Source organism: Lepisosteus platostomus, chromosome 10, assembly GCF_059453375.1.
Source record: "Lepisosteus platostomus isolate fLepPlt1 chromosome 10, fLepPlt1.hap1, whole genome shotgun sequence".
In the NCBI taxonomy this organism is placed as follows: Eukaryota; Metazoa; Chordata; class Actinopteri; order Semionotiformes; family Lepisosteidae; genus Lepisosteus; species Lepisosteus platostomus.
In genome coordinates this window covers 11,708,363-11,727,252 of record NC_142620.1, presented here as the reverse complement: position 1 = coordinate 11,727,252, position 18,890 = coordinate 11,708,363, and the positions used below count along the sequence as shown (strand labels likewise).

The window sequence follows — 18,890 nt, the reverse complement described above, 5'->3', positions numbered from 1 at the left end:
AAATGCAAAAGTTTGGATGTTTATTTCAAACACATAAGAAACCAAGTGACCACCATTTATTGAAACTGTTTATTAAGTCAGTACAAAGCCAGAAGCTTTCAATTTTGTTCAACATATTACAAAAAATGAATGTAACATGAGTGTTTTTTTAAGGCACAAACAGAAGATACCATTGAAGCTATGGGAGATTATTAAGGTTTTGAGATACCTCATGATAAAGATGGCGACAAACTTTGTATCAAATAATTTACCGCATGGCATACAGAAGAAGCCACTTTACACCATTTTAATTTTAGAACACATCTTTCTGAATTTACCAATATAAGCGTCTTTTAACAAGTCAGGGGATAATTTTCTTCAGAAACTATTCTATGTATACTTCCAATAGCGCACATGGTATAAAATAAATGGCAATTTTATGGTGACCCCCCCCCCCCCTAGTGGACAGCACTGGCAAATGCACACAAGGTGTCACGGATTTACAGTGAAGAACACCTGCTGCAACTGAAGAAAGCTTCCAGAACTCTCAGCAACAGACAATTCATATAGGCGTCTGTTTTACTAATTGCGGTTTGTTATCTTGGATGGAATCACTGAAGCGGTTGCCAGGAAACGGAGTATAAACGTCGAGTTACAGACTCTAACCGGTGACCACCGTTACCATTGTAAACACAGACGTCACTTACAACACGTTTTTCACTTTTTCGAATAATAGCGTCGCACACTCCCGATTGTTTTCAGGTACAAACAGTTTTATATACACAATGTGTTAACGCAGATCATGTGATAGGATGACGGCTACTTGAAAATAGTACTGAAACGCAACTAATTGGTCCACACTCGCAGGCTTTAGGTGTCTTTTCACACAACTCTTAGAACGTGGCTAAACTAAAAATCAGTTACAGTCATTAAAAAGACAGGAATCTAATTCTTGGAAAGCAAGACCCCTTTTAGCAGTGAAATGGATCAGCCTGAATATTCTCTGGGGAAGAGGAAGAGCAATGCAGAAGAAAAACAGCTTACGAAATACTAAAAATTAAGAAAGGTTATTGCTGACAAGTCACGGGGATATTTTAATTATTGAAGCGACCATAACGTCTTGTGTCACAATTTCTGCACAGTTTGAGAATACATGTTGATGGAATTTGTGTGGTCGTAGTTTTTTGTAATCCTAATAATTAAAATAACGGAAGATAAATTAAGTTGGGGGACACCTTTTCTTGCTGATGCAAAACCTCATAAGAACACAATTAGAACATTGTTCATTTTGTGATCACTTACAAAATACACTACTTGGTTTCTGTGCTACAGTAACACACCCCCCGGTTAGAACTACACAACGTATCGAAACTCAAAATCCTCAGGTACCTTTCTGTTTTTTTTTTTGCATTTCAATTAACCTTCTGCAGAGCAGTTGGCAAAAAGAAAACAAGAGAATGTACCACTTTCTTTTAGTTTATTAAAGATTCCCACATACATTTGTCATAAAAAAAAACAAACAGAACAGCAAACCTTTTAGCAATACAAGTTCACCTGCGCTTCTTGTTTCATTCCTAATGCAAGAAATTGTATAGTGTTCATAAAGTGATGTTATTGTACTGAAACGTACCTTACGGCTGTATCCTGACAAGCGGGGAGAGAGAGTGAACACGTACAACTGTCCATATAACCCAGTATCAGCGCAGCTGCACAAAAGCCAAGACATACTTAATCACTATCAACATATGTAGATTTTTCACTACACCTTTACTAAAATGAAGTAACTCTATTGCGGACGTTAACTACGTATACATCTGAACGTAAGAAACCTACAAACAAGAGGAGGCCATTCGGTTCATGTAGCACGCCCGGCTGTTTGTATGTGTACGCCAGGCGCCACATTAACATCCTACCAACACATTCCATCTTTCGATCAACTACAACAAACAAGTCCATACTGAAAGCCAACTGCAAATAAGCTATTCACTGTGTTTCCCGGTAGTATTGTTAGTATTTAAGTACCGCACATCGCGACGCCGGCACCCTAAATCACGAACAAAACGAACGCCATTAAAAAATAAAAACAAAAAACCGCCGTTCCTTCTAAAATCCCACAAACGCGCGGAGCTGCACCGTCCCGTCGATTTCGGAGGGGTCGAAAAAAACAAAAAATAAGAACGACATCGATAATAAAACCGCCTGAAAGAGCACAAAGTGCCGAGAGAAGTCGCCGGCTCGCCCGCTGCAGCCGCCGCAGGCCTGGAGCGCCGCACGTCTCGCGAGACTGTGAAAGTGAGCAGTGTGGCGACGGGAGTTGGTGTGGGCCGGAGTTGAGTTATTTGTGTTGTCGAAGAAGGAGGAAGGGAAAGGAGACCGGAGCAGGGGGGGGGGTTACATCGGCAACAGAACAGAGCGAGTGTGAGAGCAATCCGGGGGAATCCAATATGGCATCGGGCGATACCCTCTACATTGAAACCGATGGCTCGGAGATGCCAGCCGAGATAGTCGAGCTCCACGAAATCGAAGTGGAGACCATCCCTGTGGAGACTATCGAGACCACGGTGGTCGGGGGGGACGATGACGACGAGCACCACCAGCCCATGATCGCCCTGCAGCCGCTGGTTACAGACGATCCGAGCCAGGTTCACCACCACCAAGAGGTGATCTTAGTGCAGACCCGGGAGGAGGTGGTCGGCGGGGACGACTCGGACCTCCGGGCGGATGACGGCTTCGAGGACCAAATCCTCATCCCAGTCCCGGCCCCGGCTGCCGAGGAGGAGTACATCGAGCAGACTCTGGTGACTGTAGCCGGGAAGAGTAGCTCCTCTTCGGCGGGGCGGATGAAGAAAGGGGGAGGCGGCAGCGGGAAGAAAGCGGGTAAAAAGAGCTACCTGAGTGCGGCCGAGACCAGCGGCAGAAAATGGGAGCAGAAGCAAGTCCAAATAAAGACTCTGGAAGGGGAGTTTTCAGTCACGATGTGGGCTTCTGGTAAGTGTGTGATTTGATTGAAAACAGCGGCCGCTTTCCTCTCTGCATTGTTCTCCCCTCATTCCTAACAAAGCGGGCCTTGCAAGGGCGTTGTCCTCCTCTGGCAGCCCAGCTTTTCGCGCCGTTGTATAACCCGGTGTCTGGAGTGTTTTTCTAAGTTCCGAGTCCAGGCTTGAATGGAGCCCGGTTGAAATGTTTTTGTTTTGAAGGGAAGCCATGTTTTTTATGTGTTGATGGGCGCCGCCATGTTCCCCCGGTCCAGTATGGCGGCCCGAAAAAATGGCGTTGGTGCGGCCGGGGGAAGATGGCGGCGGGTGCGGGAGCGAGCGCGCTGCTGCTGGCTCTGGGAGTAGGCCGCAATGGCGCAGTTACACTCACAGGATACAGGCAGACACGGGAGGGGGAGGGGGAGCGTCGGACTGCGAGCGAGCCGCCTCGCTGAGCGCTCGGTCAGGCGTCGGCCCGTGCATGAAAGCTGCTTGTCTGATGTGCGGTTTTGGGGCAGCAGTTGGCTCGCATTAAATCTGAGGTGCATTAAAGTTAGAAAATGTCGAAATCTGGCAGTGGGTTTTGAGGGAATAATTTATTGCAAAGGCGCTTGGTTACAGCTGCCTATTCGTTGGAGCAGATGTCAGTTAGGCAGTTATTTCACATCACACTTTGAAAGCAAAATACACGCAATTAATCTAATTCGGCGCACTTCTGAAATCGAGTATCTCACGAATGCACCTTGTCTCCTTTATTCCTGAAGTGGGGCGAACTGTGTCGAATGTCTATCAGCTGATTTTAAGATTGACGTTAAGGTTGAGCCAGGAGACCGTTCTAGATAGGTTTCATGTGTCCGTGTGTCGATGAAAAGCATGCGCTTGGTGGTATTCAGTTTTTGTTTAGGATGTAACTGTGTGTGATGTTAAACCGCATTTTAGGACAGTTTGCCGAAAATGCAAACATGCAGCCTTGCACCGTTGCTCAGGCGAGCAAATGGGTATTTTAGAATATATTTTTGCAGTTATGTGAAGACTCTGTGACCCTGGTGGTGCACGATGTTTGGAAACAACTACTGATATGAGAAACTCCAAATATGGCTGTCTGGTAAAACGTAGTTCCCAAATAAATTCACTGGTTAAAAAATGGCATTACGTTTTTGTAAAAGCTGCAGACGATCACTGTTTTCTACTGTGGGGTGGTTATATTTAGTTCGCTCAAAGGCTTGATGACGAGCTTTGCAGAATCGTGAAACTTAGTCCTAGTTTCAATATTTTCCATGTCATAATTTGATTTAAAAATGGGCGAACTGAGGTGCTTTTTAAAATTAAATGTATAATGAAAGTGCTACTTCGTGAAATTGTAGTCATTTGGGTCTCCGTGCGGTACCTTTCATTTGCGTTGAAACGGCATGGTTTAATGCATTTGTTTCGGTTTGCTTTGAGAGGTCAGGCAATGCAATCTGCATCCCCCGCTTTCTAAAGTAGCATCATTCTCAGTGTCCTGTTGAAAAAAGTTCCAGAGGAACCGAGCAACAGCTAAAGTGTCCAAAACGCTAATCCTCCATGCTGGCCTGGTTTTTAGTGTCTTAAACACTGCATGTTATTATTATTCTGCACTTAAGCCATCTATAAAGGAAAATGCATATTATTTAGATTATACATGTATAACCGACGCTTCAAGTAAACCGCTGTTGTAAGGTGAAACTCACTCAAGAATAGCGTTCATTGTGTCTCTTTAATAATTCAGTGCCTGGTGGTTTCATTCATTCATGCTCCAGTTAGTTCTGCTGATACCTGTAGTTTTCCGGTTATATGTTTTGAAAGGACTTAGAATGTCAGCGACGTTCTAGTTTGTCAAAAAAATCAGAAACTCCAGACCGGGTAAAGAAACGTACTGTTCTGTATGAGAGAGCCTTCTTTCTCCTCCTCTGCTCGCTGTACATGCAGTCGGATTTGTGATTATGTGGCGACTGTCAGTGTGCAACAGTGGAAGCAGAGCTCTTTTCTTCCGGCTTTTAGCAGGTAGGGTTGAAAGGCAAATTGTTATGCAAAGCGTCAAGCAACGACATGGGGAAAAATCGATTTATTTATGTGCACCTTGCGATATGATGCAGATGAATGAAACGGAATACAGTTATCTGCATTGAATATAAAGCACGAAACGCTGGTTTAGTTTTTTTTACATTGTTCTCCAAGGAGCTTTATAAACAGGAGGATTGAGAGTAAAACCCATTTAAAATTGCCTGTGGCAGTGTGGATTGAATAAGGCGTATGGTAATAGATTCTGGAAGACTGGAAATATGCTAGCTGAGGTAGAATTTGGGTGTGTAATTGCTAGACTTTGTTGAGAGGTACAAGATGATAATTTGTTTCACAGTAATGATGGCCTAAAAGAGACTGGTAGCAGGAGGAATGTTGTCTAATAAATTGCAAGCTCTGGACCTGTCACGTTGCAAAGCTGTGCTTCTGTGCAGGCGTGTGGGTCTGCTGTAGAGTCCTTCAGCTAAATGTGACGTGACTGGGGCAGGGCTGTCATTCCTGGCTTCTAATCTGTTTTCCATACACGATGCTCCACACTAGTCTTGTATAGCAGGTTAGTGCTCAGATGTGTGGGAGCTGATGAGGGGAGAGAGAGGTCAGGCACAGGCGATCCAAAATAGTAGGCAAGGGCTTGGGGTGTTCATTCGATGTGGCTGTATACTTGTGAAGGGTCGTGAGAAGAGATATTTTAGTTAATTGTTAAAAGGGGATTCCCATTTCTGTTGAGAGCTGTAGAGTCTGTAGAGAAAACATTAAAACATTTTATTGAATTACTTAATCTGTATTCTGATAGCATAACAATTACAGAGCTGAAGTATTTATTGCGTGGGTACTCAGTGGTCAGTTTCTGTTTATTGATGAAGGCACCTTAAACTTTCCCTGCTGCACCATCAGCCTATTAATAGTATGGTTCTGCCAGAGCAGGCTGTATGTCCTTTTGATGTCTTATGCAAATGTTGAATTTTGTTGAGCAATCTCTTAAGTAAATGCAAGCACAGTAAATAGTGAAAAATGCTGAAATTTGTCACTGTTATTTTCAGATCATGATCTAAGGTAGTGCACCACAGCTAAATAGATTGTCATAAGAATTTTTTAGGGCGGAGTGGTGAAATTTACAGGGTTTTCTCGAGCTGGTGTGTGGAATCTAGTCTGTAGTATGTGTGCCTCAGTCCTGCTTACTAAGTCAGTAAGTTGGCAGTGCATGTTTCTTTTGGATCAGAAGAGTTGACATACAAATTGGAGGCCATTTGGCTGGTTTGGTAGTTAGTAGCTACTTAAGTAGCATGGCTGGGTTGCGTTTTACCTTCTTCCACATCTTGTGTAAAGATGTTTGGAACGTTAAAATATACTTTGAAGGAGAAAAGTTTGGGAAGCACTGAATTAAAGGACCATGTTGAACTTAGCCTGTGTGCTGCTGGAAGAGGTGTTAGTGAGGCCAGCAGGGGGTGCTCACCCTGTGGTCCATGTGGGTCCTAATGCCCCAGTATAGTGACGGGGACACTATACTGTAAACAGGCGCCGTCCTTCGGATGAGACGTAAAACCGAGGTCCTGACTCTCTGTGGTCATTAAAAATCCCAGGGCGTTTCTCGAAAAGAGTAGGGGTGTAACCCCGGCGTCCTGGCCAAATTCCCCATTGGCCCTTACCAATCATGGCCTCCTAATAATCCCCATCTATAAATTGGCTTCATTACTCTGCTCTCCTCCCCACCGATAGCTGATGTGTGGTGAGCGTTCTGGCGCACTATGGCTGCCGTCGCATCATCCAGGTGGATGCTGCACATTGGTGGTGGTGGAGGGGAGTTCCCATTACCTGTAAAGCGCTTTGAGTGGAGTGTCCAGAAAAGCGCTATATAAGTGTAAGCTATTTTTTTTTTAGTGTGAAAAAACAGCCAGTTGTTCCCTCTAGTGGTGTGAGCGAACCAGCAGTCCAAAGCACTATCCACAGAGCAGTTGAATGCTCTTGCTGGCATCTTGCCTTGTGACTTTTCACATGTAGCTGTTGTATTGGATGTCAGCCAGAGAACTATAATGACTCCACTGTAGCGAAAGCACTGATGTGCCTTTCATTACTTTTTAACTCCTTTTACTTTTTTAACCTTGTGTCCTAAGTGCGTTTTGAAGATACCATTCTGTTTATCAGGTCTGCAACGGAAGAATAGGTAAGGAACATTTTCTGCAAGTAATGTTTCAGTTGAATTTGTGCCTGTGAGGTTCAATGTCTGATGGTTATCAGCTGAAGTTGCCGCAAGTATACTAACTCCATTCTCACCCCTAAATGCTCCTCGGAACCTGTGGAAAGCAAGAACTGCAAAGAGAAGTGTAATCTCCCCTGCTTTCTTAAACATGGGGAGATGTATGGAAATCAGCAGTTTAGGCAAGGAGTGTTGAAGTAAGCATAAGCTGTCTCTAAAATTAAATGATGAGTATTTAAAGTTTTCCCTGCTGGAGGCCTTGTGTGCACTGATGTCTTGTACCAGAGAGGTTTGGCTCAGGGCGGGTTTCTGAGGCTGCCAGGTGTTCTGGATATCGGGTAGAGAATACAGATTGCTGAAGAGTTTCCAGGTTATCTCTGAGAAACAGCAGGTGTTTTCTCTGGATGGACTGATAACCACCACATGCCTTACACTCTCAAACAAGGTTTGACCTTTTCTATTCAAATCAGTTTTTTATTGTTTTCCATTTTATGAGGAAAATAAAGTGCAGACATTTAACAGTGATAACAGCCTGTCTTATCTGCTAAACATCATATATTTGAATTATAGTTGGGATGTTCAGGGGGATTTGTGAACAGTAAAAATCAACAAAAACAACTCCCCAGCTTTTAAATGAATGCATGTTGGCAATTTGTTATAAATAAACATTGGAATGATCGTATAATTTTAAATTTGACATGTTAAGAAAATAACTAAGTACAGTTTTTGTGTGACACTTTTATAAACATCTCTTAAGATGGCCAATTATTATCACAATAGTAAATACAAGTACAATAGAAGTTTAATTAAAAGCATTGTTTGCTTAACTGTTCCCAGATCTACTCCAACTCTAGCCTAGGGAGCCAGGTGTTCTGTATCTACATTGATAGGTAAACTGATTGATATAGCCAAGGTATATTAAAACAAAGTTTAAAAAAACAAATCAATGCAGTTTGATGAGCCAGCCTTAAAGATTCTGCCTTTGTGTCTGTAGGTCTGTGTCACCAGCACAGAAGATAGTTCTTTTTTCTGTGATGACTTTTATGAAATAGAGGATTCTCCCTCCAATCTGTTCTCCTCGAAGTGGATTAGTTCCAAATGTGGCTACTGTTACTAATACGGTTAATAACTTCTCAGATAAGATAGCCACAAATGGAAACAAATGTGCTCTTATGTAGAAGAACAATAACATTAGTTAAGGTTACTACTGATAATAGTGAATAGTGTAGTGTAATTTTTTCTGGGGGGGGGGCTTGTGAGTTTTAATTACTATTGGTGTCTTGAATCTATAGTATGAAATAGCAACCTATTTTTTGTTTGCATCTTGTTTCTTGATAAACCTCATATCTGCACTGAGAATTTAATTTTAGGGGATACAGTGAGAAAGGAATGTTCAGTATCCCTTAAAATTAAATTTGTTAAAATTGCATCGGGCCAACCTTTTTCGAGAGATATTCCTTAAGGAATACTTCTGTTCCTTAAGGATTTATGTGCCAAAGAATTACCATCTTCTGGTTTACATTTAATATTCTAAATGAACATTAATTTTGATGTTTTCATCTATAGTCCTTGCAAGTGTAGTACACACTCTGAATCAAGCCTAGCAATAGTTTTTAGATGTGTACTGTCTCGTAAGACTTCTGCTGTGCAGTCTGTATATTTTTATGTTCATGTCTATGTGACACTGGCCTCTCTTTAAACGTCAGCTGATCTAAATTTCAATTCTTTGGACAACAATTTACCGCATTAAAAAGTACACGGTTTCTCATCGGATAGGAATGCAGCCCTGGAACAACAAGAATGTAGGTGTTAAAGCTGCGCTTCTGGTGCTCTGTTGCAGATGACAAAAAGGATATTGATCATGAGACAGTGGTGGAGGAGCAAATCATCGGAGAGAACTCCCCTCCGGATTATTCCGAGTACATGACTGGGAAGAAACTTCCTCCTGGAGGCATCCCTGGGATCGACCTCTCGGACCCCAAGCAGCTAGCGGAGTTCGCCAGGTAAACCGAGCATCAGTGCTCCGCATGCGGCCTCGCTGCGTTTCTGCATGATCTGGCCCTCACTGGTGCCAGCTGGGATTTACACTTCCTTCTTTTTATCTTGCTGTTCTCACGAAAAACATACCTCGGAGTATCTGATTTTTTTTGTTACAGAAACGGAATTTACATTCTGTAAAAAATGCATTAGCACCAATTGCACGTGGCTTGTTGTGGTTATCTGTTAGATAGGTCTGTTAAAAGATCAGGGGTTTGTCTCTTTCTCTTGGGTTTTGCTCGGGGTCTCCAGAGTCCTGTGCTAGTGTGTAATGTGAAGTGAGCTGATCATGCCAAAGAGCATGGAGAAGTAGCCTTCAGATGATTCATTCATAGTAGCTTCATGAATTTGTTTATAACGTTGGGTGTCAAATCAAATGAATTGAAGATTTACAGCATCAGTAAACACTGAAATTAATTACTTACCCTTTAGGCAAAAACAAGAGGTACATTTTAACTTTAGGTGGGGATATTTTTTTTTGTTATGTTTCGGACCCAGAATGGCAAAGTAACATATAGCAAAGTTGGATGTACGTTTTCTAGCATTCTAGCATGTGGTCAGAGCAGGGTCCTGTATTGCAGATTCACTGATGCTTTGCAGTGACTTGCAATTATAGTTCCCTGGACATGATTGACTGTAAACTGTAAAACATACAGTGCAGTATCAGGTTGCACAGTAATATCTAGTAAAGCTAATCCAAATGAAAGATTGTGAATTGACTGAGCCCAGTGGTCTGAGCTCTGGAGATTTTGATATTAAGCTGAGGACATTTTCATCACAATATTAAGATAAAGGAAACAAGCTTATGATTGGCATGGTATGTAATAAAAGGGTAACAGTCTACTTAAGATTTATTTTTTTATGATAAAAACACCTATATTTTATTCAGCAATAATAAGCAGCAATGTTATTCTAGTGGCGGCAGTATTTTATCACCTCCTGTGCATATTAAATGCTGCCATGTTGTGTCTGAATTGTGAGAAGAGTGTTATTTCTGAGGTCTCCAACTGTGGATCAGCAGCTTTTGTATCTGTTAGATCTGGTTTAATAGTGAGGTTAAGGCTTCCTTTTCCTTGAAAACAACCCACCTGGTTTCACAGAAGATAAGAAAAGACAACCAAAGGATTTGGAGGGAGGAGGGGAATACTGGTTTTAATAGTCAGTAGCTGATCCACCTATGTTCCTTGCAGAAGGAGCCATTTGAGCAATACACAGTGCAGCATGCTCTCTCAATGTTTGTGTGTAGGTCTATAAAGTGCGATGCCTTTGTCTTCAGTGTGGGGGTCTTGTTTGCGGTAACTCACATGATCATTTCAGTGGCCAGAGACTCAGTGAGCAGTAAACCAGAAGTAGTATAGGTGAGCTTGGAGTCTGCTATTGCTTTCCTCCAGTGGTGTTGATAGAGGCATAAACCACAAAATAACATTGGTGTTTACTTGCAAAGAAGTGATTCATACCGTAATTCTGATGTTTCTAAGGAAAGCCGAGTAGGAAGAAAGTGTATATCTGCTTTGTAGGCCTGGGCATAATCCATTTGTGTTAACTTGCTTCAACTTGTCTTTTGTTTAAACCTGCATTGTTAAAAGAATGTTATTTTGAAGGTTTTTTTCCCCCCATTTAATTTTAAGCTTCTATTGAAAGAACTGCATTTTTTGGAGCACTTGATAAATTACATCTTAATGGAAATGAAGGTTCTTGTTAGAACATCTTGGGGTGTATCAGTTTGTGAAACACTGAAAATACTGATTTTCCACACACACACTTACATCTTGTGTTGTTTTGGGTATTACAGATTACTACTATACATTATAAGAAGACACATTCACTTTGTGATTTTCTTATCAGTCTAAAGTATACCATATTTCTAGTTTTATTAGGTGTCCCATCCATGATGCTTGCTGGGATGGGCTCCAGCTCTCCTGTGACCCTGGATTGGATATTTTGTTTAGAAAATGGAAACGTGCATTTTGTGTGGTTTTGTAATTTCATGAGTTGTGCAAAAGGTTTAATCTGTTGCCAGTTTTCTCATGGGCTTAATGTGAAAACTAGCAGTTCTACATGCCACCCTTCTGGAAACCGTGTATGAAACATCTTTGGCATCAACAGTGCAAAGCTTAGGTTCGCTTGCAGAGCTGTGCAAGCGAGGTTAATCCCTCTGGTGGAAAGTAAAAAGAAGGAAGAAGACCTTTTGGCTTTCTTTAGGTGAAAAAGACTATCCGAAGAGGTATTACATAGAATAGGTCTTAACTGAATGTATTTGAAGTGGGTGTCAATGCCACACCTACAGGCCTTGTTGTACCTTGCAGGATGAAGCCACGAAAAATAAAGGAAGATGACGCCCCCAGGACGATAGCCTGTCCCCACAAAGTGAGTTTTCTCTGTGCTTTTTTATGTTCATTTTATTGTCGTCCAATATTTTCCACAATTATCTTATAAATAATAAATAGTAAAGTTATAAAATATAATACACACACAAAAAAGATCCTCTTTTGCCTCACAACCCCTTGCCCAAAAAAAGCAGAGTACTGCTGAAAAGGTGTAGATATATTCATGTATGATTAAACAATTATGACCTTTATTTTTCATTACTTAAAATAAATCGCTTCACCTAGTATTAATCCTTCTAATTTTCTCCCATCTATCTTCAAAAAGCTTGTTCTAATTCCTTATTCTATGCGTTATCAATTCCATTTCATAAAATTCACTAACTGTTTGTCCATTTACTGATTTCAGGTGCTTATGGTTTAAACCATAACCTTGTCATCTGAGTTTCCTCTGTGTTTGAGGATTGACTAAGAAACAGCTCACACAGGTCTCAGTAATGGGAACAGCCCTAACAAACACTTTAGAGCCATTTGCCAAGACTTGCTGCTGGTGCCTTTGTGATTTTATTTACCTTTGTAATTTATTTACTAGAAATTAATTACTGAGGAGCTTCTCAGACAAGAAACATTTCCAGTCTCCTGGTCTCCATAATCTTCCACTGGCTACAATTTACTGGCTGTGTTAGTGTGTGTGGCAAAAAGCAGAGCAAAACATCCCTCTTAGAGTGGAGCTGACATATTAAGTCATTTGTCAAACTCCTTGCTGGATTACAGTTTAGACATATTTTTGTACGTTTCCACCTTTCAGTGAAAGAATCTGTTTTCCTGAGAAGTGCGTGTATTGGCTTGTAAATGTTTTTCAGCTGGTATTAGTTGTGTGTTTGGTTTAACCCTGACATTGCTATATCTTAGCATGCACATAAAGAAACATCTTGAAGTCTATATGGCAAGATCACAACCAGAGACTACTTGATAATGTTTTGGCTCCTTCATTACCAGTAAACTAAGATTTGGCATTCATTGGAAAGATTTCAAAGTCACATCTCATTTTGCTGTTTTACATAATCAAAAATTCTCTGTCTTCATGTTTTGGGGACAAAGGCTTTTATAGGTACTTTTTTACTGCTGGTGGGCTTCATTCACTTCAGCACTTGAAGTTCAAATTTGCTGGCTCTTTCCAGCTGTACTTAAGCCTGTGTTCTGCAGTGCGTGCCTGTGACATCTCCTGAGCAGAGAGTCGGTCCCTAGGAGCATATCCTTCTTTTTTTATCCTCCCTTTTTGTGTCTTTTTATTGGAGGCATCATATTAATATTTAGCAACTGTTACCATCTGAATAGGGATTTTATGTGTTGCAAATCAGGCCATTTCCTGGGACAATATTTGGGAAATAAAATTCTGACACATAAATGTGATTTCCTGTTTACAACCGCATCATATGAAGGTAGTTCCTAGATGTTTAGAAGTTTTTTATAGTTTTGTAGAACGTGGTTCTTGCTTATCTTTTACTCTAAACTGGAACAATCGCTCTTAAAGCTTCCTGGATGATGGTTCTAATCTGCACCCCTCTATGCAGCTGAAACATACCACTTAGCTGAACTACATCTAAAAGCCTACTGGCACTACATTGAGAGCCTCTGCATTCCCTGTCTTGGGAATAATGACCTCCCTGGGTATTCATTAAATGGAACTTAAAATGCTCAGATCCATGATGCAGTTGAGGGGGGGGATAGTGGCTTGGAGTGCAGAGGATGTAGTTCAAGCCTTGTTTCACTGCTTCCTAGTTAAATCCACGAACAAGAGGTATAATGGCAAAACAGTGAAGTATTGCAAGGTGAGCTGAAAACTCGGGAGGTAACCAGGCAAAGATTGACTAAGCTTTGTTAGTTCTTAGTTTCTTCTGACAGATTAATAGTCGGTAACATACAGGTGTACTACTGGAGAATGGCTAAGTTGCAAGCATTTAATCATTATTCATCTGTGGTGTGTTGAACTTGAAATGATCTAATTCCTGCCTGTCAGCTGCTCTTGTTGCTAACACTATCGGTTGGGTTCATGTGGTCTAAGCAGTTGTATTCTTGTCTCCTTCTGCCCAGGGATGCACAAAAATGTTCAGGGACAACTCCGCCATGAGGAAGCACTTGCACACTCACGGGCCACGAGTTCACGTCTGTGCGGAGTGTGGGAAGGCGTTTGTGGAAAGCTCCAAACTGAAGAGACATCAACTTGTTCACACTGGAGAGAAGCCTTTCCAGGTGTGTTGTCCTTTATTATTATTATTATTTTTATTATTACTAATTTATTTAGGCTTTTATCCAAAGCCAATTGTGTTGCTGAAATTTGTTCCCATTTATACAGCTGGCTATTTTACAGACATTGAATGAAGTATTTTGCTCAAGGGTGCAATGCAGGTGCCCACCCTTTGAATTTTGGGTTCAGAGTGTAAGCACTACTTCTCCCTGTTGGCTGAGCATGTCTTACTAGGATATGCACGCTGCAAAAATAAGATGAGGAGAACTGTTTTTTTTTATTTCCTTAAGGTTGGGTGCTTTATAAAAGGCACAGATTTAACTGTTGTTTAATAGGCTAGTTTCTGAATAATTGACATGTAGTAGAGATAACCCAGAAGTATACTGTGTTTGAACAAATGCAACTCCATATACTGCAGTAAGTATTTAAGAGCCAGATTTAAAGTGTATTTGAATCCACATGACAGGTCTCCATTGTTCTGCAGAAATCCAGTATTTAACACCTTTACAGTCCTTTTTACTGACAGCTTTAGGTATTTTGTGTTTTCCCTGTTCTGTTGCACTGAAGCTCCGGTTATTGCAAGCAGTTTGTGTTTCCAGCATTGAAGATAAAGCCTTAATGTCGTTGGATTTAAACGTTGAGTCGATTGCAGCGCAGGAGAGCGTGAGCCTGTTTTCTTCTCTTTCCCCCCTGCAGTGTACGTTCGAGGGCTGTGGGAAGCGGTTCTCCCTGGACTTTAACTTGCGCACTCATGTGCGGATTCACACCGGAGACCGCCCCTACGTCTGCCCCTTCGACGGCTGCAATAAGAAGTTTGCTCAGTCCACCAACCTGAAGTCTCACATCCTAACACACGCTAAAGCCAAAAACAACCAGTAAAAGTGCGGAGACGCCTCCCAGCCAATCCTCCACACGATGGCATCTTAACGCAAATGTTCATTGAAATACCCTTTGTATATTGTTTCTAGGAAAAAAAAGTTTTAAAAGAAAATTACTTAACGGACTTTTTGATAAGTAAGGAGATGAGAAAAAGGAAAAAAAACTTTAAGGATGAAGCTAAACAGTTTATCACCTTTAGTACTGATTTGAGAACACGGTGGTGTTCTGTAAAGCCAACTGGTAAATAATGGTCCATTCAGGAAGGCACACTCACGGACTTTCATTTAAAGACTATTCTTTATACAACTGCGCTAAAAGAGAAAAATTGGGACTGATTTTCATATCAAAGAAGTATAATTTTCACTTGTCTGCATAGAAAACCATTTGCTTTTTAATTTTGTATTTTTCCAAGTGTGCATATTGTACACTTATTTTGGGATATGCTTCGTAATGCTATGTGTGATTTTTTTCTGAAGATTGAAATCTGCTTGTAATAGATCTTCTTGGAAGAGAATTGGCAGTTACTGTACTACATGCATACTTCAAAAGTATTTTTTTCTGTAAAAAGTTAGTTTTTTTTTGCTCCTTAATTTGGTTGTATTCTTCACTGTTAACTCATTTTGTATAATTGTACCGTACAGCTGTATTGAAATCATGTAGACTCTAATAGCAATGTGATTTAAATAGTGTTAATCAATTAAAACCATTTTAGTCACAACATTTACTTTATTTTTCCTGACATGTACTGCCAGTTGCTAAGTTGTCTAATGTACTTCACTTCAAAGCCTGTCTCAGATACGTTACACAAACACATAAAAAAACGTGGTGCTCGGTTGCATTTGTAGAATGTATTGTACAGGCGTCAACCTTTAATTCCTGTTAATATGTACATCCCATGTACTTAATGAGGCCAACAATAAAATGGTGGTCCCAAAGCAAGCACTTAGTAGAAATTTAATTTTTAAGAATGTTAGGAGTTGTACAGGCTAGAAAATGAGTCTGATGTGGATGGAGAATCAATTTGCTTGTCTGCTACTAATCGCATTTCCTCTGAAATGGTCCATGTTGTGGTGTTCTTGAATGTATTGTTTTTAACATGAGGACTGTCTCAATGTGGCTGCAAAAAGAAGCCTAATAGCATATGAAAGGTTTCTGAAAGCTCCAGTATCTCAGTTCAGTAGCATCTTTGTTGAAGAGAGTGAGCCCACTTGTTGTCAGAAGTGTTACAATGAGTGCTTTCCTGTCCTCCTTTGTTGCAGACCCCACTCTTGCCTAATTTAAGCATTAGTTATGTTTGTGTGGTTCAGCAGATTTTTGGAAACAACAAGGACAGGTTTTATAGATGTAAAGAAAAGGCAGAGCACTAAGGAATGAGTGGTCTGCCTTGGAGAATAGGGTTACAGAGATTACAATGGTGACTGAAGGGGTGTAATGAGAAAACCTGCTGTGGTTAAGTTTCCTGATTAGCATCCCTGTGGATCTTGTGCCTAATAAAAACAGCTAATTTCTGTGACTGTGGACTGAGTGTCTTGCAACCATGCACTAAGTTCTTCCTCTTTCTCTGTTGACTGTTCAACATTTGTTGAAGATGGCTGTGCTTTATAACTACTCCAATCCTGCCAAGCATCATTGGGTCAGTCGCCCTTTCAAGACCTCAGTGGATTCAACCAAACAAGATGCACATCTTGAAATGTTGGAGGCTGAAAGCTAAAGGAACACAGGCATTAGCAGAAGTAGCTAAGTCTCATTTTAAAAATTCGTAATTGTCAGAAAATTGTCAACACTGAGGGGTAACGGGACCCACCAATCTGCCTCTCATTTTAGCATTAATATCTGTTATTCATTCAGGGTAACATTGAAATACAGCAAGGTTCCATTTTACAGATGTGCTATATTTTCTCTGCTTGACGCCAATTCCATTTGTCTCCCAGTTATACTGTCAGCCTGCAGTGGACGCCGAGATCATCCGCCTTCTGCTTCTCAGAGTTCAATGGTTTTTGGAGGTGAACTTGAGGCGGGTGTGATTCCTGCCAGCCCTCAGCATGCATCTTTAATGTATACAAAAGATCTGCACAGGAGTTATCATTATTTATGCTGATATTCTCTCCTGACTTTTTTCCTCTTTAGCATTAAGGTTCAGATGTTTGCTATTGCCTTGACAGATAAAATGATATGCTGAAACTAACTTCTTGAAACTTAAGACTGGTTTCCAGCTGTATCAGAACCCTGAAACTACAAATGAACACTTCATCAGCAGCTAAACGTGGACAGCAGAATTCCCTCAGTCCTGACTACCTGCACTACTTTGCTGACCTGTGTGGAGCAGTGGTTTTCTGAAATGAGCCTCCCTCTTTGCAAGGATAGGCCTGGTTTAAACCCAATTGCTATCCCATTGTTTTTTTCTTTCAGATACTTAAACTGTGCTCTACAAGAGATAGTCCCAGCACACTCCAACGACACGATGAGTTTGAAGGTTACTCCTTACTCTCCCTACATTACCACTGTATATTATTTTTGTGCACATGCTTTCAAAGGTTCTAAATGTCAGTGATATTTTTCAAATTTCAATTTGGGGGGAATTTTTTTTTAATTTGAGTGCCAATAAGCTCACTTACTGGTTGATTCTAAACTTTAGTTCTGAAACTCTTCTGTAGTCGAAATCTTAAGAATTCACTCAGTGATCTTAACCATTGATAAGCTTGTAACTGCTCTTTCATGCTGAGGTTTCTTCCTGGCCCTTGCAGAATTTAGGATTATCTGCAAGACGGCACAGACTGCTCCAGAGCTCTATTGAATCAGTAATACTTTTTGACTGCCTTTGTATGTGTTGTAGCCGTAAAACTTGTGAAAGTGCAAAAAGGTTAAAATGCATAGAATTCTGTCCAATGTTCTCTGTGGTGTTTAAATAGCACCACACTAACTCAGAAATAAATCTGCAGAGAATAGCGACTGCTTTATGACAAGCATGCTGTACTTTTCTTGTGCTGTTGTAACCTTGCTTTGCAAAGTGCTTAAGACCATGCTAATCATGGGAAAAAAAGGGTTGGGATCTTGTGCTTTTTAGGTTGACGTTGAAACAACCGTTACCAGTCTTTGTACCTTTATCTGCCCATTGAGTGGGGAGTGAAGCTCACCATCTAAAAACAAAAGATTGGATGGATGCAAAAATGTAAAGAGACTGGCCTCCAAAGCAATTGCAAAACCCTGTCTTTTTTTCCTCTGGCACCTTTATTGATAAGCGGCTATGTCAAGGGGGCTATAAAAATCTTTAATCTGTAAGCAACTGATAAGTGTGGGCGTTGGTATAAAGGTACTTGCGTATTAGTATTGCCTGTATAACCGTATGCTGTTTGTGCCTGGCTTTTTATCACAAAAAGGTCATGTGTGGGAGAGAGTGGGAAAGCTGAAGGCTTGGTACAGGGTGTTACACTACTTGACAACATGGTATAACTGTTCAGGTGGGTAGCTGCGTCAGCATGCGTAGGCTGCAAAGGAACAAGTAATAGGTTTATTCCATGCTGAAAAAAAGAAGAAAGAGAACACAACGTTTCGGCCGTGTTCACGGCCGAAACGTTGTTCTCTTTCTTTTTTTCGGCATGGAATAAACCTATTACTTGTTCCTTTGCAACATGGTATAACTGTTTGACTCATTTAAGTACCGTTTTAATGTAACTGCAGGCTCTGAAGCCCATCTACCCCCTGTGAGATAAGACCATGTCCTATGGAGTCTGTGTCTGAATGTTCATTTCAGCAGTGTGGCAGCAAGCAGGCATTAAACTGGCATTGGACTGGATTATTTTGCTTGAGTCAAATTCCATTTAGGTTAGAATGATGCAAGACTCAGTAGGGAGGTTACATTTTTGTTTATACATAGTATGTGTGTGAGAGAACGTAAATATCATGCATCTTTTGCTCTCAGTATGTTTTTGTCCTGTATGATCATTGGTGTGTCATGTATTTTTGTTTTTTTTTATCCACTGAACAGGACTTGGATTTTTTTTTGCACAAGCCATACAGTACGTCAGAGGTGTGGGAGCCTTTGATCAGATTTTCTTGTATAAATAAAATAATTGCTTTGTGCTGTGTGGAATTAAAATAAGGTAAAGTAATATATTTCTTTGTTTTAAGGTCATAATCTCAAATGTAAAAAGGCCGATAGCCTGAACAGGTCTCAGATAATGTAGTACTGAACTTTGGAAAAAACTCTTAAGTAG

The 18,890-nt window shown here is 40.8% G+C and overlaps 1 protein-coding gene across 1 annotated transcript; it reads left to right on the top strand.

Moving 5' to 3' along the window:
• The first annotated feature begins 1,853 nt into the window (after positions 1-1,853).
• Positions 1,854-15,615, top strand: yy1a (YY1 transcription factor a). Its single transcript, XM_088648142.1, has 5 exons — positions 1,854-2,967; positions 9,029-9,191; positions 11,532-11,592; positions 13,644-13,802; positions 14,494-15,615. The coding sequence occupies exons 1-5, from the start codon at positions 2,424-2,426 to the stop codon at positions 14,674-14,676; spliced, it is 1,110 nt and encodes a 369-aa protein (XP_088504268.1). The 5' UTR covers positions 1,854-2,423; the 3' UTR covers positions 14,677-15,615.
• Positions 15,616-18,890: the final 3,275 nt, after the last annotated feature.